Source organism: Staurois parvus, unplaced genomic scaffold (assembly GCF_062004578.1).
Source record: "Staurois parvus isolate SC_StPar_1 unplaced genomic scaffold, SC_StPar_1.0 ptg000997l, whole genome shotgun sequence".
Taxonomy (NCBI): Eukaryota; Metazoa; Chordata; class Amphibia; order Anura; family Ranidae; genus Staurois; species Staurois parvus.
The window spans coordinates 953,029-979,759 of record NW_028318793.1 but is presented as its reverse complement, the minus strand read 5'-3'; the positions used below and the strand labels follow the sequence as shown (position 1 = coordinate 979,759).

Below are 26,731 nucleotides of genomic sequence, written 5' to 3'. Positions count from 1 at the left end.
TAGTAGGCTTGAGACAAGTTTCACTTTAAGATATTACTGGCCCTATCAAGTTTTGTTATGGACAGCTGTAAGGGTCTATATGGGTGGCATACAGTAAACTTTTAGCACTGTGATCCTTGATTAAATTTCCTCCAAGTGCACTATCTTTATTAAGTTGGTTTATTTTCCCTTTGTTTGTGGTAGTATTTTGGTGCTTCAGTTTTCTCTCCCGCAATCCATGGCAAACATATGCTTAATAAAGAAGTATGGGATTTAAAAAAAAATAAACATCCATACTCACCCTCTATGTTGCATCTGCCCCATGTTGGCTCTAAGACTGAGTGATCACATGGCCACTGATCGGTCAGCTCTTGGCCTACTCTGTCAGTTACTGTTCTCTGTTCTGCCCCTCTAGCTCACTGGAATGCCAGGCTGAGGAGGCGACAGGGGCAGCTGGCTCTGGTTCTGATTCTCAGCTGAGCTTTCAAGCTGGGGCCAGATGTTAATCAGGCAGCTGGGTGGATCCCGACAATAGTGTCAGAATTCTTGCATAGCATGGAATGGCTCTGTCACATTAGCTGACAGTGGGCAGTAGCCCCATGTAAGCTGCCTCTGAGTCGTAGGAGAACAAGTATAAGCCACAGGAGATGTATGGTGACCCACATGAGATGTATGGTCAAAAAATATCTGGCTGTATCTCTCTTAAAATCTAATGTATGGCTTTAAAATTCACTAAAACAGTGTGCTGTGACAAAGCAATCAATAAAATGTATCCATAGCATGTAACTCCTGAGTAGAATTTGTGAAGAGTTTTCGCAAGTGGGACAATACCTAGACACCTTCCTTTTGTCAAGCCATACAGGGTTGAATGTATGAAAAAATGTCCTGCACAAATAAACAGTGTTTACTGTCAGTGCTATGTCATTCACAACTGACTTGATTCACACTGTTAGAAGAATAAGGTTGTCAAGTATGCACAAACCTCGATATACAAGATGAACAGTTTCCCCTCCACACAGTGCGAAAGTTCCCAAAGGTGGACAAAGTTCATGAAATGAAAAGTTTAAAGCACCAATTTTCAACATTGTGAATAACCGAAAGGCATAAAGACATTCTCTTGTTTCTTCTACAGGTTATATCCAAATTCACCACCACAGCTATCCCAATGAAAAACACACTCCTAGTCGGAAGTAGATCAGGTAAATGAATAATCTGGTCTAATAGCACTTGTTATTAATCCTGGTCTTCTTCATCACAGGGTTTGGGTATAGCTGTGGCGGTGGAAGGAACAAGAGAACATACTTATATCTTTTTTTACCTTTGCAAACTTTCCCTTAAAGTGTCACTAAAGGCAACACTTTTGTTTCATTTTGGGTAGAGTAAGGATCAGCTATAGCCCCGTCAGTAATTTTTGCCATCTACGTGCCATTGGGAGATCTCCTTTCACCTCCTTTCCCATAGCCAAAACATGACTAAAAGATTTGTCAACCTCAGTCCTTCAATCTCTACAATAAAGACATGGGCTGTGAGACATGGGTTTAAATGGCCACAGTATTCATTTTATTAACAAATGAATAAATATCATCAACCAAAACAATTTCAACAATACAAATTCAACAATGCAGCCAAAAGAGTTACTTTGGGTGACTTTAAAGCACACTTTATAACTATAATCGCCTATGTCCTAAGCCATGTCCCAACCAGCTTGAAGACGTTATGAACTCACACATTCTTAGATTTTCCCCAGGGGACCTAGCTCCTGGGAGAACACCAATAACCAACCAAATGGAAATGCCATACCCTATGTGGACACTTAATTTTTGTAACAATATCGTTAACCACTGACCCCCCCCCCCCCCCCAAAGACCCCCTCATTCGCCAAGCTTCTATGCCAAATTTTCTTTTTTTTTTGTTGTAATTTTCAAATATTTTTTAAAAAATATTTACAAACAAATTTGTAAGCAGAAAATGCTGCCCCACAACCCCGAATACACGAGAAACCCTGAATACAAGGTGGGAGTGAGGGGAAGTTTCCTCTTTACTTGAACTTTTTGGAATGAATTCCCATCATCCCTTGCATTGAAAAACCCTTGCGGCTCCACCCTGCCCATCGAACCCTTAGCCTCCAATCAGGTAAAAACTACTCCCCTTCCCAATAAACTACATAGTTTTAACCCTTCTCTGGCCTGTTCCTCTTTTTAGTTATTGCAACCCTTCATCCATTCTCTCTTCTCTGGGTCGCACTGGAAGTGAGAGGAAATCTCTCAAAGTGAGGGAATTCTGGGGTGTCACCAGAGCTAGTGTCCCCATTCAAAGATTTCCCTTCTATGCTATTCTGATGTCAACCAAAAATTTTATATTTTCTTTTACTTTCGCTTTTGATGATAACTGTAAACAGGACAAATAGAGAGGGATAATCTTCCTAATGGGTGCACAGACAGCAATAAAAACCTGACAGGTGTTGTAATCCATCTCCACTCTATCAGATAAAGTTTTGCCTTTAATGACACTTTAAAGCTTTTTTCATCTTTTGTGAACTTTCCCATTGTACACTAACCTGTCCTCGTATTTGCACATTATATGCTTTGTGCATGCACATAGGTTTATTCTATTGGCACTACTTTTAGTGATATCTGTTGTTATTATTGCCACCTGTACATTAGTAATATTTAAAGCACTGGGTGATAGGTGTGCATTGCTCTTTGTTTTTTTGTTATTTGTATAGTGGTTACTCATTGATTTAGCACCGATAACACTTTATTTTTAGTTTGGATTTTTTTATATTTGTACATTAGATATATTAAAACACTAAGCGCTGTGTCACAGAGATTCATTACAGTGTATCAAAAATATTCCTTGCAGCAGATAATAAAGATATTAATAAAAATATACTTGACAGCAGCTGTCAAGTATATTTCAGCATGTTTAGCATTTTATTTTAGCATGGACTTTTCAACAAGCTGAATGAAAAAAAAACTGAACCAACTCCCCATCCACACATTGGAGATGGATACAGGAATCATCCCCCTGTGTCAATGTATTCTGACAGTGGGACTTCCCCACCATCAGAATACACCGTTCAGCCTTGCAGCCATTTGGCTGCATGCACTGATCAAAGCAAAAATTTCCAATAAGATACTACCTAAACAATTTCCCAAATCCCTGGACATTTGCTGGAGGTTTCAGAAGGCAAAGAGTTTAATTCTACATATATTACGGTCCTGCCACCTACTAAGACCCTTCTGGATGGAGGTTAGGAGGATCTCCCAACAATGTATGGACTTCCCTATGTCTGACTGTCCAGTCTTTTTTTTTATTTTTGCTCTACGCCACTCTTCTATTCCCTTTAAAACATACAAGAGAGCTGTACTTTGTCATCTTCTGAACATGACCAAATCATGTTTCCCTCTACAGTGGAGAGAACCCCCTTCCATCCACCTATGGCTATGCAAAGTTGAGGATATAAGGAGAAACTCATCCTCTCCTTGCAGAACAAACATGATGCCTACTATACAAGAAAACCTTGTTTTATTGGAATGTTTTTGCTTTCCTGGAGGAAAGTATAACGCTTCTAGCTAGTGACTGCTGACAATCTGACCCCCTGCCTTTTCTATGCACATAGAAGATAGGACATCCTCATCCTCTCTGCTCCCCACCCCCACCCCTTCAACTTGCTTTCTCCCTCATCTCCCCACTTATTTTTCCTTATTCTTCCCTGATCCTCACTTAACCCCCAATCTTCTCTAGACCTGATAAAGTTCCCTACTCTTCCCTTAAATAGTGAAAAAAATGGTAACAGAATACCAGGTAGAGAGATCTTGTGATTTACTTTATTTCATGCTTTCTTGGCTCTCAACAGGTGAGAAAGTCTTGTTCTACTCTTGCTGCAGCTTGTTTTATACCACATTTATTCCCAGTAACAGACCTTCTACACTGTTCGAATTTCTATAGTTCTATTATACAAACCTGTAGCTGTGTGTAAATAAAGAATTTTAAAAAATCCAGCAAGCTGGTTCATGAGAAGTTGATCAATAGATTGACTTCTCATGAACAGGAACAACCATGCATGGATCAAAAGTTGTCTGGTTCCTGCTGTATGGCCAGCTTTAGTCTAGGTTTACTTTAAGTGGCCCCTTACCAAAAATTCAAGCGCTTTATAAAAGTGTATGAAATGTTAGAAAATGTTACCTGTATGGCCCAAGTTTAAAAAAAAAAAAAAAAAATCAAGGAATCTGGTTACTCTCTAAGTGACTGGCTACTATGGCCAGCCAGAACATTTTTTGAATCATTTTTATACACGAGACCCAGAATGTGTGAGTGTGTGTCTCTCTTTGATTGTGGTAATGATTTTAAATTGTGAGAACCACAGGAGCAGGGAGTAATGTGAATGCCTTAAGTACTCTGTATGGCGCTGTTTAGGAAAGATAAAGTGGAATCGTTTCATGGTGTATTTATAGGTAGAAACTAATGCTAAGGCAACGTAAATATGAAAAATGTAATGCCTTGGATCAATAAACAGTGCAAAAAGCAAAGCGCTAAGGACGGAGTGTACAGACCAACTGATTAGATTCACAGTTGAACCTAATACAGTAACATTATGGATTGTGACTAGTTGCTATATGTTCTGTGCTTTGCTTTTAATGCCTTACATTATTGTAATGGTGCTACAACATTCTTTGGTGCCCGCTACATTACCATTACATATTGATCCACGGAATAACTAAAAAAAAAAAAGGTCCAAGTAGTCCGTGCTGATTTTCAGTTTCTATGCCTACGGGTTATTGGTCAGCAGTCAGCGTAGAACAAATGCCCCTCCTGCAGAATGGTATGGATGGCTGAGATCACAAAGATATCTTGTTTCATAAATTTCATGATTTCTTTGGAATTGTATGGCTTCACAGATAAACCTTTTAACGTGTCTTTATTTTATTTTCCAGATCCACCTGCTGTAGAGCCCACCTTTCAGGAAATAAGGAAAGGCCTTGGGGCCAGCGTCACCATGAACTGCAGAGTCTTGCGGGCGTATCCAAACAAAGTTCTCATGTATGAATGGAGACTGGGTAACAAGCTACTAGAGAAGGGACAGTTTGACTCTCAAGATTACACAGAGCTGACCGTCACTATTCATGCCAAGGAGCATTACGGGACATACAACTGTAGTATAATTAATGAAGCTGGATCAGGACGATGCAGTTTCCTTGTAACAGGTAGGAATTCACAGATAATGCTTTCCAGCTTGTTTGGACTCCATTGAGGGAAGTTGGCAGGGATCTAAGCACGAACTGCTGACCAGATAGCATTGGTCCACTTGCAGCTTGCATGTGTAATGTTTGATATAAACAAATCCTCCTTCTTCCCAGGAGCTACCTATATACAATATTGTGGCTACTCTGCACATGATTGCATGATCCGAGTCTGTACAGCTTCAAGAAGATTATTTCATGGTGCAGGAGTATATTCTGGAACCTATATGTTTGAATTTCAAATAAAAATGCTGTTTTTTTTCATTTCCATTTTTTCTTGCTCGTGATTAGGTATTCTTTGCAAAGTGAGATTTCACCACACTCTCTAAGCCTTAGGGAAAATTACTATGCAAAGTGTAACTTCCATTGCAAAGCAAACAGTTATTTGTTGACCTAACAGTGACATTCATGACTCTTAAGGTGTCTTATATGCATCACTGTGGCAAGGTTCGTGATTTATTACTTATGAGGCATTACTATTATTGATTTACACCAATCAGCCATTACATTATGATCAAGTAAAGTGAATAACATTGATTATCTTGTTGCTATGGCTGAAAGTGGGGAGGATATATTAGGTATCAGGTAAACATGTTGTCCCTAAAGTTGATGTGCTGAAAACATGGGCAAGTGTAAGGGTTTGAGTGACTTTGACAAGAGCCAAATTGTAATGGCTAGATGACTGGGTCAGAGACACTCCAAAACTGCAGATTTTGTGGGACATTCCTGGTCTGCAGTGGTCAGGACCTACCAAAAATAGTCCAAGGAAGAAAAATTGGTGAACCTGCAACAGGGTTCCGTGCAGCCAAGGCTCATTGATGCATGTGGGAAAGAAGGTCAGCCTGTGTATTTCAATTCAACAGTAGAGCTACTGTAGCTCCAATTGCTGAAAAAGTTCATGCTGGTTGGCACCTACAATGGGAACGTGAGTATCAGAACTGGACCACGAGGCAAAGGAAGAAGGCATCCTGATGACTTCAAGAAGGGTTTGAGGAACACAACAAGTTTGAGGTGAAGACTTGACCTCTAAATTCTTCAGATTTATTTCCAATCGAACATCTGTGGGATGTCCTGGAAAAACAAGTCTGATCCATAGTGGCCTCACCTTGCAACTTCAGGACTTAAAGTATTACTAAAGACTTTTTAAAATTAAAATAATGAAAATGTTATACTTATCTGCTCTGCATAATGCTATTGCACAGAGAGTCCCGAAGTTCCTCTTCTAGGGTCCCCCATCAGCGCTCTCCGCTCATCCTTTTTAGTGTCTGCCCCCATAGCAAGTGCTTGCTGGTGGTGCAGACAAATGGGCTCATTCCCGAGCTGGGGTATATGTGTCTATAGACACACATAGCACAACGTAGCCCATCCCCTCACTCCTTCCTCTCTGGACATAGAAACAGCAGCAGGAGCCATTGTCAAGCAGTTCCACAGCGCTGGATTAGGATTGGGCTCAGGTAAGTATTTAAAGTGGTTGTAAAGACTTGCGGTTTTTTACCTTCATGCATTCTATGCATGAAGGTAGAAAACCTTCTGTGTGCAGCACTGCCCCCATCCCCCTCAATACTTACCTGAGCCCCATTGAGATCCAGCTATGTGCATGACAGCCTTGTCTGTCCCAGGTTTCTGTCTCCTTGTTGGCTGAGACAGCAAGCAGGAGCCATTGGCTCCCGCTGCTGTAAATCACAGCCAATGAGGAGAGAGAGGGGGTTGAGCCAAACCATGTCCCCATGTGTGAGTGGACAGTCGGAGCCGTGGGTGCACCCGACAGAAAGGAGGGGCCAAGAGAGCCTGTGGGGAATCCTAGAAGAGGAGGATCCAAGCTGCTGTGTGCAAAATCACTGCACACAGTAGGTAAGCATAACATGTTTGCTATTTTACAAGAAAAAAAATGAACCTTTAGTATCGCTTTAAGGGGGGCAGGCTTGGGTAAGTATTTGAGGAGGCTGGGGGGATACAGAGAATGCCTTAAGGTAAAAAAAAATAAACTTTAGCCTTTACAACCACTTTGAAGCATCTGCTACTGATGGCTTGGTGGCAGATACCACAGTATACCTTCAGAGGTCTAGTGGAGCCCATGCATTGACAGGTTATATTGGGTGGTCATAATGTTATGGCTGATTGATGTATATGCATTGAGAACAATAATCTGTTACATACAATGTTACAAACAATGGTAAAGTCTGCACAAACATATAGTTTTTTTGTTCTATGTCCATACAGCTACACAGCAAAACATAAAATAGTCATTTCAAAGTAGCTTCTGAAGCCCAAAGTCTAAAGAAATAAGGGCTAGAGGCAACATTTAGGTGAATGAGTAAACTAAGAAATATAAAACAAGTGAATGTGCCTAGTGAAATGTTGAAGCTTTAGGCAAGGTAATACACTTGTCAGAAGTGAGTTTTAAGTGCCTTTGAAAGGTTGAGAGTGCCAAATGGCAAGAGCGAGGTAACTCAAGAGAAGAGGCACATGAGGGGTCTTGAAGGTGATAGTGTGAAGAGGCAACTCGATGGTGAAGTTGTGCTCGAGAGAATTATTGTAAATCAGCATGAAGATGTATGACAGAGCAGTCTTGGTGGGCCCTTTGTAGGATGGAGCTAGGACTTTGAATTGTTTTTTTGTGTGCATTTGGCAGTCAATGTAGCAGCATTTTAAAAATGAGAGGGAAATCGGATGACCTACCTAATTCTGGTCTGGTACCACTAATTATACTGGTAGACCACTAGAGTTGGCTACAAAAAAATTGGACTGGCATAAGATGTAATGCAGTACAATTTCACCTCTTATTGATCAGAAAAAATAGATGCAGGAAATGTTCAATTGGAGATGGCAGTAGGTGATTAGTGTTACAAGCATCAGGTCTCATTGATCAGTGTCCGTACTGAAAACTGTCATTACTTTCTCTCAGCTGCCAATTAAATTAAAACCTGCCATTTCAAAGTGACAGCTGGAATCTGAAAGTTTTCATCTGATTGGTGGCAGCAAGAAGAGAATATGTTTGTAGACATTACAGATTGATATGCAAGGCTATAGTTTTAATGTGTAAAGCTGGCCATTGATGGATCAAAATTTGACCGGGACCATCCAAATTTTGATTAGTGTATAGCCATCTGTGCTTGAAATCAATCAAAGGGACATCCTGGTAAACTTTTGTTGATCAACAACTGCAGCCAATTGCTTTAAGACTACAATGTTCGGGTGAGGTGGATTCCTCCATCCACTTGCTTGTGTCTATGACCAACTTTAGGGCCAGTTCACACCACAAAAACACACTCCAGATCCTTTCCGGATGCATTTCTGCATGTGTGTTAATGCGTTTTTATGCATTCCAGTGTGTTTCTGATTCATTTCTGAATGTGTTCTAGAGGTTTTTCTTTTTTCCTGTGTTTTTCATTGTTCTGGTGTTTGGTGCATTTTTGATGCATGTAGGTATGTTCCAGTATGTTTCATTAGTTTTACTGTGTTCCAGTACAGTTCTGTGCAGGAAAAATGCAGCATGTTTTTACTTTTTTTTTCTGAAACCTGGACCCACTGGATCTGCAAGCACTGGTGTGAACTATGTCATTGAAAACCATGTAACCTACGTTCTATGTGTTTTGGATGCAGAAAAACCACTGGAATGCATGTAGTGTGAACTAGCCCTTAGAATTAATGACAGGCATATTAAAACGGAACTAAACCTTCCTATCTTTTTTCAGTCAAGGAAGCTGCCATCTTAGCCTCTGTTTGATCTGCAACAGCCATGGTGATCAGTTATGAGACCAGCCATTTGAAGGTGTCATAGTTTGGTTGGGGAGCATAAGCAAATGTTACAGTTGTGGCCAGGGGTGGACTGACAACTCATGGGGCCCCCCGGGCAATAGGGGATCATGGGGCCCCTGTGTCCTTGCCAAAACTCAAAAAAGCCTATGAAAAAGGTACCAGGGGCATCTCATGGGGCTCCCTACTAGGGGTGGACTGACAACTCATGGGGCCCCCGGGCAATAGGGGATCATGGGGCCCCTGTGTCTTTGCCGAAACTCAAAAAATCCTATGAAAAAGGTACCAGGAGCATCTCATGGGGCCCCCTACTGACCCCGGGCCCGCGGGCAGTGCCTGAGTTTCCAAATGGTCAGTCCGCCCCTGGTTGTGGCATGCCTGGAATGTAACTGTTTTTGAAAGTGTTACATTGATGGGTTCAGTTCCATTTGAATTAAATGGCCAATGATAAATGTTACATTTTTATTATCTGACTTTTTACAGAACCAATCTGAATGTTTCGCTTCACATTTGGAAGCATCAAATTTGTATATTTATTTCTGCTTTATTAATATTATAAAGTTTAATAATATTTATATATATATATATATTGATATATTATATATATATTAATAATAATAATTGTTGATTTACATCGCACTTCAAAGCCCATCTCAGGGGAAAGTACAGCATAGAAATCTTCCTTTACTGTGGGGCTGCCCCTGCACTGCAATGTCGAAATACTTGTTTAGGTCTAGGGAACAGGAAAATCAGATTTACTTACCTGATCTCCACTCCCTGGCAGGTGGTGCTCCCCTATGCTCTGGCAGTGGAGTGTCGCCTGGTGTCCATTGTAAGGCTAAGAACCCTGCATCAGACGGTCTTGAAGCAAGGTGGATTGAATAAGTGCTTTTCTTGTTCCCATAGACCAGTGTTTCTCAATTCCACTCCTCATGGACCCCCAACAGGTCATGTTTTCAGGATTTCCATTATTTTGCACAGGTGATTTGATCAGTTTCACTGCCTTAGTAATTACCACAGCTGTTTCATCTGAGGGAAATCCTGAAAACATGACCTGTTGGGGGTCCATGAGGACTGGAGTTGAGAAACACTGCCATAGACCCAAATGAGTATTTAACCTCTGCAGTATGGAACAGCCCAACTGCAAAGGAGGATTTTTATTTTCCACAGAGTTCAGCTTTAATTTTCATTGGGTTGGAGGGGAACAAATGTGACCATCAGTAGTTCGAGCATTGCTTGTAGAACATCAAGTTCCAAACAATACTGCCACGGTTCTTATGCAATGCAATAATATAGCTTTGTGCATTTTACTTAAAAACCAATGGCAGGTAAAAAACTTCAATAGGTTGCATCTGTATATTTAGCCATTTAATTAAAGTTTCTATCAGACCCCACTTCTGCACTGATGGAATTTCCAATGCCATTCTGGATATGTGATTTACAATCTCCCATTTCTTTGCTCACGTTAAGTGTTGAGGTTCCAGTGTGTAAACTTTTTTTAAGGGGCACAGAATTGTATATTTTAGTATGTAAAAAGCATAAAAGAAGCTGCCGTAATGATACAAGCAGAACATTGTAAAGAATAGACAGAAATATAATTTTTATTATAGGCAGTAAAAGCTAAACTACAACATCAGGAGAAAAAATACTACTGGAGACATTATCCTTCTCAGAAAATTGGATTTTTTTAGGGTCACTCTTAAATTATATCTAATATATAACATTATTTGGAGTCATTTGTTCCACTTGTAATTTGCGACCTAGCATGAAGGCAGAATATCTGGAGGGATGTTTAGCATGATAAGCAATAAATTGAGAGCAATTAGGAGATAAATTGATGTTACATGTGGATAACGGCAGACATTGCTGAAATGTATTAGCTGTGTAAAGGAAATTAATGACAGGCTGCAGCCGCTGTGTTTGAAATGTTGGTGAACTTAGCAGAGTGCTCACAGATTTGTGGTTGGAGAAAAGGGTACCTAATGGTTTTAGAGGAAATTAAATTGTTTTAGAGAATTAAAGTGCCCACAAGCCTAAAATATCAATTATATTGTTGTGTAGTTCTATGGCCATTTCAGGAAATTATACAAATAAAAGGAATGAGAGGGAGGGTGGGGGAACAAATCTGAGATGGTGGACAGAGGGAAGAAATACGGTGGAGTTAAAGGGGAGCTAGGAAAAAGAAGGGAGAGTGGATAATATAAAGGGTAAGACTAAACAGAAGTAGAAGGAGAAAGAGTACAAGAGTGAACAGGAATAAATAAAGGGGGGAGGCAACAAGATATGATAGGAACAAGGGAGAAAAAAGGTGAAGGTGGAAAGAAGAAAGGGGGCTTATGAAGGGCGTACAATAGGCAGTTGCATACTTCAAGAAGCAAGAGTACAACGGAGTGACATATAGAAGAGATGGGCAAAAAAAGAGGTCTGAGAGGGAATAGTTTAGGAGATAAAATCTAACTGGCAGGGATCAATAGGTAGATGAAGGAAGAAGTTATTGGGGGGGGGGGGGCGGCGGCTAATGGGGTGGCGGGTAAAGGAAAAGGTAATGCTGGTGAGAAGTAAGGAGTTAAATTCACAGTGTGGTTAGATTTAAATGTTGGAACTGGAAAATGAAATATAAAATGAGGCAGCTACAGCGAGCTATAGATGGAACGAATCTCAGCCAGTTCAGCGGGGACTGACCAAGATTCAAAACATCTATGGGCAGGCTGGTTGCACTGAAGTCGATCCATTGATCGACTTCAATGCAACCAGCCTGTAGGATTTGTTTCATGCAATCACTGCCGATGGCTATAGCTGCCAGCAGTGATCATTGTGTTCTGGCAGTAGAGAACACTTCCCACGGGAAGAATACATCATTGCTGTGGGAGGGATTTGGGCAATTTTCTTTCCTGCAACCTGTGCTTAATTGCTTAAAGTATAGCCTGCTTTAGGAAGACAATGGTTGGCAGGTTAGTGTTAAAGCCTGACTTCAGGAGTCCTATAATGTTAAATATGGCCGCTGCAGGTGCCACTCGAAAGACTCCCTTAGTCTGACCTAAGAATTGTTGACTCATTGATCATTTTGTACCTGTACCTTACATGCAGTGAATATAAAAGCCCTACCTATTTATTGATACTGGAGGAAATAATCTTCCCTCTGTTGCTTATATATTGATGGATTTGAGGTTAAATTGTGTCTCTCCTGCAGTTACCAATACACGTTATCATCTAGGTTTTCTGTCCATTTCATGCATGAAGAATAATGGTTTAGATTCGAGGGAATCAACTTTAGAGGTAACTTTTCAGTGGTATCCTTTAGTTAAAATGTTCCTGTTATTTCCTGAAGAAGCCATGAATAGCGAAACATGTTGAGAATGGAAATTAATGCAATTATGAAAAACATGGATACCTGCATTTGTTTTTAAAATCTGTCTCGCATAATTGCTGATTTTATATATTACATTAATAAAAATATGATGTTTTTCGGTAATTGTTATACATTTGTCTGATTTTGGCCCCCTTAAAGTCCCTTATCATTTATGTTTTGAATTGTGACTTTAAATAATTCATTTGGACCAAACAAACTATTTGCTTCACTAACAGATGGACCCACTGGGAGCACTATATAAACTAAATGTAGTATTAGTTACATAAAATATACAGTACAGCATCGCTGTGTTCCCGCAGCAGGACAGTAACTTCTTGTCTTGTGCCCCGAACAAAATGAAGCAAGGCTGAGCAGTGCTCAGCCATTCACAGAAAGTCTTGCTGTTCATCAGTGAATACAAATCTTCCTCTGATTGGCTAAAGTAGTGAGGGAGCACATGATGTCATGATCTCCACCTCAGCCAGTCAGTGGATACCTTGTATTAATTGATGAACTGTCTAAAAAAATACAAAGCTTCCTGTGAATGGCTTAGCAGTGCTCAGCCCAACCCAAATTTCTTCTGGGAGTTGGATGGAAAGTCCATGCCAGGACACAGCACTGTATACTGTATGTAGCTTATGCTATATACAGTGCAGCAGGTGCATCTGTTAGTGCCACAAATAGTTTGCTTGGATCAGCTTGGTCCAAAGGAACTATTTAAAGTCAAAAGAAACATGGAGTTTAAAGCAGATATACATCCTAACTGAAAGACATGAATTGTAAAGTGCTTATTTTAACTCCCCCCAAAGCCCCCCCCCCTTGTTGCATCTCAGTGCTGATGATCCCCCTGAAATTATGATTATGAAAGTTTAGTGATTGTGTTTACATATACATAACCATTTTGTGTGGTTTTTGTTTGAAATTTAGATCACCAAACCAGGGGCGGACTGACCATTTGGAAACTCGGGCACTGCCCACGGGCCCGTTGTCAGTAGGGGCCCCCATGAGATGCCCCTGGTAACTTTTTCATAGGCTTTTTGAGTTTGGGCAAGGACACAGGGGCCCCATGATCCCCTATTGCCCGGGGGCCCCATGAGTTGTCAATCCGTCCCTGCACCAAACCAAGTTTAGTGGAGTTGGTATGCGTCTGTTACCATGACAATAACTCTATAAGTCCATTTTAAATTTGGACTTATACACCAAGGTGTTTTGGCAAAGATGCTAAAAAAGGGAAATAGAGATATTAGGTTGGAGGGAATTAAGAGAGAGAGAAGTGACAGTAAAATGAAATGGGGTATAAGAAAGTTAGTGGAAGGAGAGAATGTGAAAAAAGACTGGTGACAGTATAATGGGAAATTGGGATAGAGAATGGTGGGAGGGAAGGGGGAAGTTGGTGAGAGGGAAGTAGATGAATAACATAAGGGAGAGATCGTAACAGAGGTGGGAGTGAGATAGTGTGTAGAGAGAGAGGCAAAGGAGAATCTCCTGCCTTCAGCATAACCACTCCAGAGCTGATCAAACTGCGTTTGTTACTCTCCTTGTCAGGAATCACACCAGCGCTGTAGTGCTGCAGGCACCTATAATATGCTAAATAAGGACATGTTTTCTGCAGAAATTCATTTTTTTCCTCTTTGATCTTGAGTTAAAGTCAGATTTTCGGAGTAACTGAAGGTTAAGCAAAGCTATAAATACATTCTCATTATGTGACGATACTTCAGAGACAAACGTTGTTGTAAGTATTTTTGTAGAGACATTAGGGAACGTTTATGAAAACTGCTGTACCGGTTACTTTGCAGAAAGTCAGAGTATGTGTTTTTTTTTCCTGTTACACTTTACACTTACACATATTAAAACAAGCCTGTTGCAATGTGTAACAAAGGATAAATGGAAAGGAGGAAGGGGAGCAAATCTTTTCAGCACCATCCCATCAACATTTACACTTTACAAACTAATTTATATATATAATCGTCATATAGCCTCAGTGACTTCCTTCATTCTCCAGAGATTCATAGAAACCATGAAAAAAGGCTTGATCCACCTATTTCTGAGCATAGTTATCCTGGAAATGATTTCCTCTTGAGTTAGCATGCTTCCAAGACAACATCTTTGCACAAATTAGTGGGCCTTTTGGAGAGAATATACTGTATGTATGGCTCATAGGTTTTCCTCGAGATTCTGGCCTATTTTTTTCGCTTTGGTGTTAAGGAAATTCTCAGGGGGTACTAGAAATGATTTGAATAGAGAAGAGATTTATGGAAGCATGGAGATAGTAGCTATTATCATAGTTAAAGTATAAAAAAAAAATATACATGCACATTAACAGGTAGCTAAGAGATGATGACTAAAGATCTACTGTTAACCACAAAACCATTCCAGGGACAAAATTCCCTGGAATGTTATACCTGGAATAGAAGAACAAAAGAGAGATTTATGGAACCATGGCGATAGGACCTATTATCATATTTAATGTATAAAAAATAATATGCATGCACTCAGGTAGCTAAGAGATGATGAAACTAAAGATCTACTGCTAATAACCACAAAATTATTCTAGGAAAAAAGTGCAATAAACACGTTAAGATTTATTAAATAAAATCATGGCTAATACATTTATAAACGTGTGAAATCCAGGCTTGTCATCAATCAAGTTGATATCCACTTAGTACAAGGAGCCTGCACAACTGCATGCAGGCTCCCTATGGTGGAAGGATTGCAACCTAGCTGTTAAAAAGCCTTCATTCCATCCATGTGTGTGCCTCTTAGTTTTAGTAAATGAACCCCATCAAGTGGACAGGAAGTGAAGAGAAATCTTCTAAAGAGCACAAGCAGCAGTAAAATGTTGACAGACGTTCCAACCATTCCGAAGCTGCTGAAAGGTTTTGGCTGAAATTGGGTTTTAAGTGGGCATTTTACAGGATATTTATTAAAGGCAAACTATTATCATTCTATGATGTGATCATGGTTATAATAGGGACAATGAGGCAAACTGAGGCATAAGGCCAGAGTGGCCATACTGGACACTCCATCCTTTGTACAACTCAATGACATTGCCCTTGCTGGGTCAACAAACAAAAGGGGGAGGGCAGCAAAACCGACCCTCTCATCTGACAAGTAACTAAGGCACACATGTATCATTTTAGTAATCTACATGCGATAATTTCTCTTATCTTGGTGATCTTCTGCTTAACTATGTTAGCTGTTTGCTAATGCCCTGTGCAGTGAAAGTAGGGGGTCACATGACACAACTCTTTCATGCATGAAACCTCCCTTTAGTTGGAAATACAGGTCCCTAAGGAATGAATATGCTTGACTCTTAGCATACAAAATGGCAGCCTTCTCTCTGTGGATGAAATGTATACTTTAAAAAGTAAATCTGTAATGAGCATTATACCTTCAGTGAACAGCTGTAACTGTTCAGTAAATCTCAACTTGACTATGCCCATGTAATACATTACAAAAGCTTTTAAGCCCAGACTATTCAGGTGATAAGTGGAAAATCCTGTTCAGAAGCATTTCCTTTTTGAATGTATTCAGCTTTTAGTATGCCCAATGTGCAGGGTAGACTCTATCTCTCTAATTTAAATTAATATTTCACATTAATTTAATGGTAGAAGAACTCTGTGCTTTTACCGTAATGGTAGTATGCAATTTGATCAGTTTATAAGTAAAGCAATTCAGTTGGTGGTTAATAGAGAGGACATCAGAAAAAAGGTGTAATTTGTACAATTTATACTTTCAAGGACATACATTTGTTCACAAGTTGCTGTGTACACATAATCAAGAACCTGTTCAGGAAGCTAAAACAAATAAATAAAAAACTGTAAAATTATGTACTGCTCATTCTAGAGGAAAGCTTCAATGGTACTAAGCTCAGCAAAGCAGTCCTTTCTGTTTTCCCATTTATAGGCTCACACTCTTCCTATGGTGGGCTCTCACAGGTCAGCAGGGAGGTAAAATCCCTTCAGTGTGTTCTGGATCTGCCTCAAATCAGTTGGACATGGGTAGAGACATTCTAATGGAAGATCCTCAGTAGGCATCCATAGAAGGTGCCCAAGCCTCCTCAACTTTTATCTCGTAGATCACATGAACAGCTGCTATGCTCTTGGGCCTCATATATACATACTGGCTAAATACCACAGGTCAACTTTGCCAAATACTTTTTCAGTTCTTTCCAGGGTTAGTAAATAATATGCCTTTTAATAATTTTATATACAGAATGCATGAAAAATGCTTACATACATTTAACATTTGAGCTAGAAACATAACTATATTATACTTCAGTACCATAACGTATTGGTTTTTTTTTTCCCTGTACATGTTTGGAGTAATGGCAAAGTGTGAGTTGGCATTTGCACCAATGTTGGTTCCTTGAAATTCATTTTTTCAATTATGTTAACACCTAAAACAGATGCAAATCATCCCTTGACAACTATCTGCAAAGTACAGATCTCCTTTACCAGCCAATGGAGTTGATTTACTAAAGGCAAATAAATTGTGCACTTTGCAAGTGCAATTGCTCCTGAACTTAGTAAATGATGGAAAGCTCTGTTGACTTCTATTGTCCAATCATGTGCAAGCAAAAATGCTGGTTTTTTTTGTTTTCCTTGCCTGTGTTTAGGTATTTTTTGCAAAGTAAAGCTTCATCTCATTTACTCAGCTCTGGAGCAACTGCACTTGCAAAATGCTTTGGCTTTAGTAAATTAACCCCACAGACTGGCAACCTGGACTGTCTGTTTGCAAACAGAAAGGAGTTTTTACAATTTCACCACAAGGGTGTTTTGTTTTGTGTTTAGTTAAGGTTATTTTGCAGCATAAGTCAAGGAAACTTAGACCTTAGTAGTGTATTAATGTGCTTTTACTAAATGAAAATTCTGTACATAAAAACTATTACAATTGTAGGAAATACAGTACGAGACTGGCAGATATGTATACCAAAAGCACATTACTAAGAAAAGTACTTAGAAGTTAATGATCTCCGTAGTCTCCCCCCCCCCCACTATAATGTACAGCGCTGAGCAAACCTTTCTGGCGCTATATAAATACTGTATAATAATAATAACTCTGCACTTCAGCTGTGGAATCTGTGCCTTGCCCCCACCATCCTCTCATATGGCATGCTTTTGGCTATTGACTTGGAATTTAACAACATAACTGCCTGTGTGAGGACTTGATTCCACACCCTTAGTGTATATGTGGGTGTAAGTTTGCATATCTGCTTCTTCAATAGCCCGCTGTATTTTCAATCAGACCAGCTGCCTGTGGATGGTTTGTAATATGGCACAATCGGTACACTTTAGAATCTTTGGCCAACTGTTGTACTGTTGATCCAGTGAAGTGTGAACCGTTATTACACTGGACCTGTTTGGGACAGCCATAAGTAACGACACATTTATGAAGCTGTTTAAGAATTGCAGCTTGATCTACACATTTGCAAGGATGAACAAACAAAAGTCCCGAATAGGTGTCTATTGCAGTGCAACAATACTTCAGTCAATTGTTTCCCCGGGGCTGGAGACCGATGGATTCAATCTACCAAATCTCTGCAGGCCTTTTGCTCCTCTTAATTGACCCGGTGGAGTACTTTTGCAATGGCCATTGTCACACTTCTCCAGACGCTGTAAAGTTCCTTATTACAGTCTTTACAGTTATTTCCATGGATATGGGCAATCTTCTTTGCTGTGCCCATTCATATGTTGCTTTCTGCCCCAAATGTCCAGATTGCTTTTAGGAACAGTTGGCCAAGTTCATCAAGACAGGATCAATTGGCACAACAGTATTCACCTTGGCAATTTTCTCTGCCACTCTGTTATAGTTCTCAAAGTCTAGGACTAGGGGCTCACTTTAATGGTGTAGGAGCGAGCTTCCTTCCTGATTCGATCCCAAACTTCCTTGCCTCCTCACACCACCTTTCCGCGAATCATTCATTCATTGGACTTCCACCTGGTCATCCAAGTAGTCAGTCCTTTAAAGACTGCCCAGCTGTCAGTATAGTTAGTGACATGGGAAGAAGGATCCTCCTGAAAATTAATTACTACAGCTTTCAACTCTGCATACTGACTGGACCCTGCAATTCTGGCCTCCTGTAGGACTGTGTTTGTACTTAGGCTGCTGCGGTCCATTGTTACCCAGACGAGGTGACTATGGCTGAACCTTCAGCGAACCATGCTGACTCTTTCATTTCTTCTGACAGAGATGCAAATGGATGGAGCCTCTTGAATGGGGGATGACTGCAGCACAATAATTTCTTCTTCTGGCTGGGTGCTGGTAAAAGTGACAAGCACTGCCAACGGTTTTGAAATGTCTCTGACATCCCCAGCTGAAATACCCCCTCTTTCATGAAGGTACCACTTCTGTTTCCTAAGGGTCCCTGCTCTCAACAGTTCTTGAATAATTGCCCCCATTTCTTTGTGTCCATCAGGAAGTCTGTCCTACTTGAGACAGACTGGCTTCTCTGGTGGAGGAATGTAGACCGGGGTCCATTTGTAGACCTTTGACCACAGCCTTCACTGCCCTGACCAGATAGACTTTATCAGAATACCCGAATGTGAATGTAACCTGTTCAGTCTGAATTGACTGACCTTGAAGTACATCCAACCCAAGTATATTTTCAGGTAACTCTGATACCAAAACATTTGTCCAAGATCCTGGTCCTTTGCCAATAGCCAATTTCACCCATATCCTGCTGGTGTCGTTTTCCTTCCCAACCCTTCTATATGAATTACTTCTCCATTGTGATGTGAAGTATTTCCTTGCAAAAATGTAACTTCAGCTCCAGTATCAACTACAACCATCACATGTGTAGAAGATGATTTCCCCCAACATACAGTGGCGTGCACACATATGGACATTGGCCTCCTGCTTTCACTGTTCTCACTGCTATCACAGGAGACACTCCTTCTCTTCATTAAGGACAAGAAACCTCCCAGTCCCCCTTTTTGAGTCTATATAACTCCTCCCTAGGATAAAGGGAGTTGGGTACAGGTTCATGTGCAGTTTTGTGAATTGATTTGGGGCTAACAGGAGGGGTCTGTTCTGTTTCTTCTAAATCTAGGCTGATATCTTTACTAGGAGTAGTGTTTCTAACCCTGACACTAACTCTTTCCATCTCTTTAGCAATTCTGCAGTAGAAATCCCATCTATCTCATCTTTAGGTACTCCTGGCTTTAATGGGTCCACTTACATTTATTTCACAGTGATAACTAGCCTGGTTTTCTCTTCACCTCCTGTCTTCTCTCCCACAATCCCTTTCTTCTCTTGTTTTTTTTTTTTTTTTTCTTGTTTTCTTCCCATCTTGCCTTTACCTTATCTACTGTCCTGACCGTTTTTGTTTTGGTCTCCTCTAGCTCCCCAAGTGGCTTAAAAGGGCAATTACTTCATGAATCTTGCTGTTTAATCACAGGCCTCCCAACAAGGACAATAAAAGAGCTCTGAGATTAAGTGGCGCAGACTTCATCAGCTTAGAGCGCAACGCAGACGTAAAGGGTTCCATATTTGGACCCATCCATTCTGCAAACTTAGATAATCCCAGTTATATAACCCATCTCGTGTAACCTGGAAATACACTATTCCATCATTTTCCACTAATAGACCTCATGAGAAATGGGATAGTTCAAGTTTGCCCTAGTCCTAGTGACCTGGAAAATACCGAACAGTGAAAAATTCACAGTAAACAGACTTTTCGCATTGGCCTGACACAATTGTGGATCATAGGTTAACACTCCCATAGCCACTGCTTCCTTGCCTGACAAAACAACACTGTCCACCCCTTCAACTCACAATCATAGGAGCCAACTCAATAGGGGTTCCCTGGACCTCTATTTGTATTGTTTTGCCAGCTCATGGAGTTCAGTTTGTGTAAACTCCTTTACTTCTTCAAATTCCACTTATCTGGAGATTTGGTAATGCACCTCCACATCTGACATATCCTCTCTATAATGTAGCATTTTCCTATGCTTCGTAATCAGAAGTTTGGCACACTTTTTTTTTTTCCCCCTGCTGAGCGATCATCATAAATATCAAATACAATCTCCTCACTATCATTTGAAGAGAGCACATCCTCACAATCCCAGTTTTGGGATGTACCAATGGCACATACCCTGGCTTTACTAACAGGTTTATAGCCCTTCTTTTTCCTTAAGGAGTTAATTGATTTGGTCATGAGGACTGCACACTGCTCTTGCAAATCATCAGCCCAACTAGCAATTGAATGTACACACTCTTAAGCAACTGCTAGCTGGTCTTTTAACACCTTAATTTCTGTCTCTGCCTTTTCCCTCCTTTGTGATTCAGTATAGATAGCATGAAGAAAGTACCAACCCACTCTGGACACCGTCCTCTTCTCTGCTTTACTTAAATCAAACCCCTTAAGACTAAAATCTACAAAATGATCTGAGACTTTATCACCCCAAGTCTTATTCACTGGAAGCATACTTCGCAAATTTCTTAGCAAGAGGCTCCCACTAATTGTCTCTGTTCCAGATAAGCCGGATGCACCTCTCTTTCTGAGCACCAGAAACCTCTGCACCCTTGTTTTTCCTACAGAAACCACAGAACACACCATGGAAAACAGGTCTGCTTCAGTTGAACTGTAGGTCATATCCAGGCATGAGCCCCCAAATGTTTTATTTGGTGTCTAGTTAAGCTTCCTTGTTTATAATACAAACTAACCTTAACTAGACAGCAAGTAAAACAAAGGGTACAACTATGAACAAAATATGTAGTGTGTGGGCATATAGAAGAGAAACTGAGCACCATAAATACAACTTTATTATGTACCATTAAACATCTATTACACAACATTAAAAATTACACTCCACATGCAAAAATTCTGAATACAATTTACATGTGCACTCTATATGTTTTGGGAATCCTTCTTCAGGAAGACATGTGACAAAATAAGTACATTGGAACCCACTCCTCATCTTTAATAGAGTAATGTGAATCAGTAGGGTAGACTGGAATTGACCACATGGGTGGTGATGGTTGTATAGACATGGCTTGTTTCCAGTGACAACTTGCCTATGAGTAGAAAATAAAATATATTTGTGATTCCTTTTGACTTCCTCTCTAAAAAATATTCACACTTTGAAAATTCCTATAATTCTCTGTCAGGCCTGTTAAAGCTACTCCCACCCCTATTTTAATCCTATTCTATCTAACCCTGTAAGAAAAGATCCCTATACTCACTATTCTGAAGCCGCTCAGGTCCAGGCTCCAGCAGCAGCTTCTGTGTGCAGGAGAGAAAGCCAACAAAGGCTGCAAGTGCCTTGGAGATGACATCCCCCATTGACTTACTATGGGGCACCTGACGTCAATTGCCCCTCCTCTACACAGAAGATGCCGCTGATGCTGGGATGGTACTGGATCGACTTCAGAATAGGTAAGTATAGGAATCTTTTCTTTCCAGGGTTAGATAGAACAGGGTTTAGAATTGCGGTGGGGGTAGATTTAGCCTTAGTTAGCTTTTGACTGGGATTCCACTTTAATCATTAAAACCTTTACAATCCTTTTTGAAGTTCTCAACATTTTACTGTTTGCAATTTTACCTGCAAGTCTATTTCAAGTCCCTTAAAACCAATCATTTCCTTTGCAGCAGACATTTTGGATTGTCCTAAGATCTGGACTATATTATTAGAATAGTGTTCTAAAAATATATTCTAGGTGTATATTTTGTTTAAAAGAATGAATGAATATTGACTATGTGTGAAAAATGGAACAGAGACATTCCATTATTATAATAATTGACCTAATAAGAGCCTTAATGGCCTAATGTATTATTAATATAATTGATGCATAACGCATTATAACAAAAAAAGTCAAATCCATTTTATGGGTATTATAAAGGAAAGGAAAGAACAATGGGAATTCATGTTGTGATCGAATTCATTGACACAAATTTGATAAACTACAAAAAGAAATTATGAGAAAAAAACTTCAAGTAAACATTTTAATATAAAACAAAACACACTAAAGATTATTATTTGAACATTTTTTCATGTCATTTGTCTATCCCAGATTAATACACTTCAAATGTGTATTTATACAGGAGACTGAATGAAACACTCAAAAAGTAAAACAAAGAAAATGCAAAAAAAAAAAAAAGAATGTGTGGTGTGTGTGTGGGTATATGTGTATGTATATGTGTATGTGTATATATATATATGAATATATGTATGTGTGTGTATATATATATATATATATATGGACTTGGACATGTGATTCACTAAATGGACAAGAGGGTACATTTTGTATGCATTTTTTTGGCACGTTTCCTATAGAAATCAATGGGAGGTGCATTTTTGAAACATGGCAAAAACAACGGTGACAGCGCTATATAAGTACCTGTAATAATAAATAATGCACTTGTTTTCTCCCATAATTCAAAAATCACACTCGTAGGTCTATCAGCTATCATTTCCCATACCGTCTGTATATCAATGACTCTAGTACAGTAACCTCCCCCCCAGGGTATGCACCTATCTCATATATCTCTCTGTGCTTTGTAATGTACAATGAAATGTGTCAGCTTCATAGAAATATATCAAATAATGTTACACATTTCTTTTGTGTAGGGAAGGCCTACCCTCCGGAATTCTACTATGACACCTACAATCCGTTATGGCAGAGCAAAGCCAGCGTCTACTCATACAGTTTACAATGGACGCAGATGAATCCAGACGCCGTAGACCGAATAGTGGCTTACCGCTTGGGACTTAAACAGGTGATTACCTAAAGCTAAGTAATACTATTGCCGTTTGTTACTCACTTTGGTTTGGCTTTTTTTAGTTTTCCTAAATAACTATGCAATGTCAGTACAAACATATTTACTTATTACTAGGCTGCCCAACAAAAATATGATAACCTGTGATTTTGAGAAGTTTATTTGTTGATTCAGTAAAATGTGTGCAAATGTTTTAATCGATCTGTACGAGTGACCAATGTAGCAAAAAGTGAAAAGAATGAAAGGGGTAGGAGTAGGAAGAATGAAGGAAGCTGTCTGTACAAACTTGCCAGGGCTCGATTGTAACAAATACAATAGATACATAGACTGCATATTTTCAAGGAGGATTTAATCATAAATAATTTCCTATTGATTTAGATATTTGCACACTATAAATGCTTTACCTTTTCCTTTGCTTTTACTGTCCGGCTTGCATACTTTAGTTGTTTACATAGGCCAACAGGCCAGACTGATGTCTTTGATGTAGACATGTAAGTTATTTATCTAATATGATGAGTGTATGATAGCTCTCATTATTCAACAAGTTGATAATTTTTCCATATGTACATGTCACATTTTAAATCTTAATGTGCTTCTGCGGTATCCTTTAGTGTCTGAGGGCAGTTTTACCTTGTACAAGGTCACTGCTGACATTGTCTTTTACTGGCCTAGGAATAAAACTGAGTTTCAGTCTAGGCAGCCATTAAAATAAAAGTTATAGGACAGAGCCACCAAGTCCCCAGAGAGTTATAAACTCTTACAACTTTCTTAATAAAATCATGAAACAGCTCAATGGATTTCATGTTTTAACTCGAGACTTCCTCCACAATGTAATTCATAATGGAAAGATAACTTCTTTTTTGTGATCTCTCTGGTTTTATTTTTTATGAGAAAAGGAAGACTGCTAAATCTGCAATTAGGCAATCTGCTACATGAAACAAGGACAAGTGTTCTAGAGAACTACACAAGTCTTATTGAATATCCTGGTCACCACCCCAAATCCTGTGCGGATGCCTGAATTCTCAAAGGAGATTAGCAACCACGGGGAACCAAATAAGAAATGGCCCAGCCACTAGACCCCTAACACACAGGTTTCATAAAAGATTTCAACAGCAGTGCCCTGATGTTGCTGGTTTTCTGCATCAGCAATGGACCATTGGGTGCCACAGAAAACACCTATGCTTATTAAAGAATACCTTGCTAAAGAACCATGTTGTCAACATGGGAAATTGAAGTATACAGTATAATTAAATTCAACATAAGTGCAGAGCACATTAAGGAAAAGCTGCATGACAAAATCATCAATAGTAAATATATTGTATATAGGTGAGTGCTGGAAATTAATGAACAGCAGCTAGCACACAAGGTAAAGGTAACAATCCCTATAAGGCAGTGGTTCTCAACCTTCCTAATGCCGTGTCCCTTTAATACAGTTCATCATGTTGTGGTGACACCCCAACCATAAAATTATTTACCCAGTAATTATAATTCATGAGTGTCCTTTTACCTTCAATACTGCTGCTTTCAACACAGTAGCTGCTTTTAACAGAGTAGCTGCTTTCTACACAGTAGCTGCTCTTTACACATCGGAAATATGTGTTTTCTGATGGTCTTAGGGGACCCCTGTGAAAGGGGTTGCGACCCACAGGTTGAGAACCACTGCTATAAGGTATATGGTAGGAAGTGCAAAGCTAAAATAAAATACATAATATCAAGTGGAACAGTTAAGTGCACCATATGAAGTGAAATAAAAATAATCCATAAATATATTAATTTTCATGGGACGGTGAAGGACAAACTATGATATTGATCAAGTAAGTGAAATAAATATAGTAATATAGTCCATAGATATAAATTGTAATAATGTCTGTAGTACTACAAAGCACAGCAATCACGGTGAAGGATAAACTGATATTAATCAAGTGAGGGAATCCACCACCTCTGCCAGATGTAAACTCACCAGAAAGCTACTGGTAAATAGCATATATGTACATCACATCAGGGAACCAAGAGACAGCCAGAAGATCTACCTTGAACTGCTCTGCCACAGGCAAAAATGAAGGTGGACCCTCTCCACCCTCTCCACAACTCTCCAGGTTACCATCATCAAAACTCCATTTTTCACATAACCGTCACCTGGCAAGCTTCCCTGTTGGCTAGCAAATCTGCCTATTACATTAAAGAAGCATGGAGAGGTAGTAGAGGGTGAGGTCAAGCTGACTTGAAGCTGAGTTTTGAATATTGCAGGTAATCTCTGCTTATGCATTTTTTTCTATTTGCTCAGTTTAAATCAGAGTTTACTGCATTGGAATTAGATGATATGAAAGTCATTCACTAGTTAGTCTGTCACCTCAATGTAGTTTAAAGCTGATTTTTAATCAAAAATAAAATTTTTCTCCTATAACTGCAGTCACACCACTTACCTGTAAAGAAATACTGTATGTCCCATGACATGCGGGTTGCTGTTTCGTGGAAAAATCTTCTCTGCAGGGAGCCCTGTCCTCTTCTTGGTGTTGACCTTTTCAGCATTGTGAGGGGTAAAGCTTTTGATTTTCAGGCTGTGCTGCATTAAAGACAGACCAACAGGGACCTGTGCCCTCCTTCCCTTCATTAATAAATGTTTGTTATTTTTTTTACGCTGAATTTAACATTGTCTGTGAATGAGTGAGAGTTGGATGAAGGACAGGATTCTCCCCTCATTTGAAGATCATGTTACATTTAGTGTAAATACTACACTGACTTTTCTTAGTGGATGACAGAGGAGAAGGGGGCTGGTCCCCTTCAGATCATCTTGCGTGCAATTCCACTTGAAAACCCCAAGCTATGAATTTTGCTGGAAACCTTGCTGGAAGTTCAGCACCAGGAAGAGGACTGGGCACCCTACAGAGTAGTTTTTTCAACATAAAAGCAGCCTGCATGACCTGGGGCATACTTCATAATAGGTACATGATGTGACTGCAGCTATAGGGGGAAAAAAATTATTTTGGACTAAACTTCAACTTTGAAGCCCAAATTCTTCTTGGATTCTTTTAAAAAGTGAAGATATTTTTGGCCTCCTGTTGGTAAAAGAAAACGTTTTAAAACAATTTATCTTCCCCATTATCTAGCAATGCTCTCTGCTTCGTCCTCCAACAGTTATCACTGCCCTATGTCATCCAATCTCTTGCACCCAGGCTGTCGTGAGCACACCCCTGGCCCCATTGTCAATCTCTTGCACCCAGGCTGTCGTGAGCACACCCCTGGCCCCATTGTCAATCTCTTGCACCCAGGCTGTTGTGAGCACACCCCTGGCCCCATTGTCATCACACAGCTTGGGTTCACAGTTTACTGCAGCACAGAACAGCATTTCACAATGTTGTAAAAAGTGTGAGCATCACTATATGCAGCATTGAAGATCACTCACACCCCACCCTGAAGCAAAAAAACATGACAGGGCTTGTCATGTGACTGCATTGACTTAAAGCAGAGCTCCACCCAAAAGGGGATGTTCCGATTCAAGGACCTGGTCCCCTACTCTCCCTTAAGAATTGGCACCTTTGGGGAGGGGGGGAGCAGTTACCCAAAATCGATGCAATTGCCTAGGGACACGTGACAGGTCCCAGAAGACTACAGGAGCATTCACAGAACGCAGCATTACTCCTTCATGCGCAGTGAGCACCCGGCTGTAAAGCCTCTAACTGTCAC

The 26,731-nt window shown here is 39.9% G+C and overlaps 1 protein-coding gene across 4 annotated transcripts in view; it reads left to right on the top strand.

The window, feature by feature from the left end:
• The window catches only part of MDGA2 (MAM domain containing glycosylphosphatidylinositol anchor 2), a 954,572-nt gene that overhangs the window by 835,354 nt on the left and 92,487 nt on the right, over positions 1–26,731 (top strand). For all 4 annotated transcript variants that reach the window (XM_089657421.1, XM_089657420.1, XM_089657423.1 and 1 more), the window contains exons 9-10: positions 4,917–5,186; positions 22,899–23,047. In XM_089657421.1, the coding sequence (XP_089513547.1) occupies positions 4,917–5,186; positions 22,899–23,047 (419 nt within the window). The remainder of the gene's footprint in view (positions 1–4,916; positions 5,187–22,898; positions 23,048–26,731) is intronic.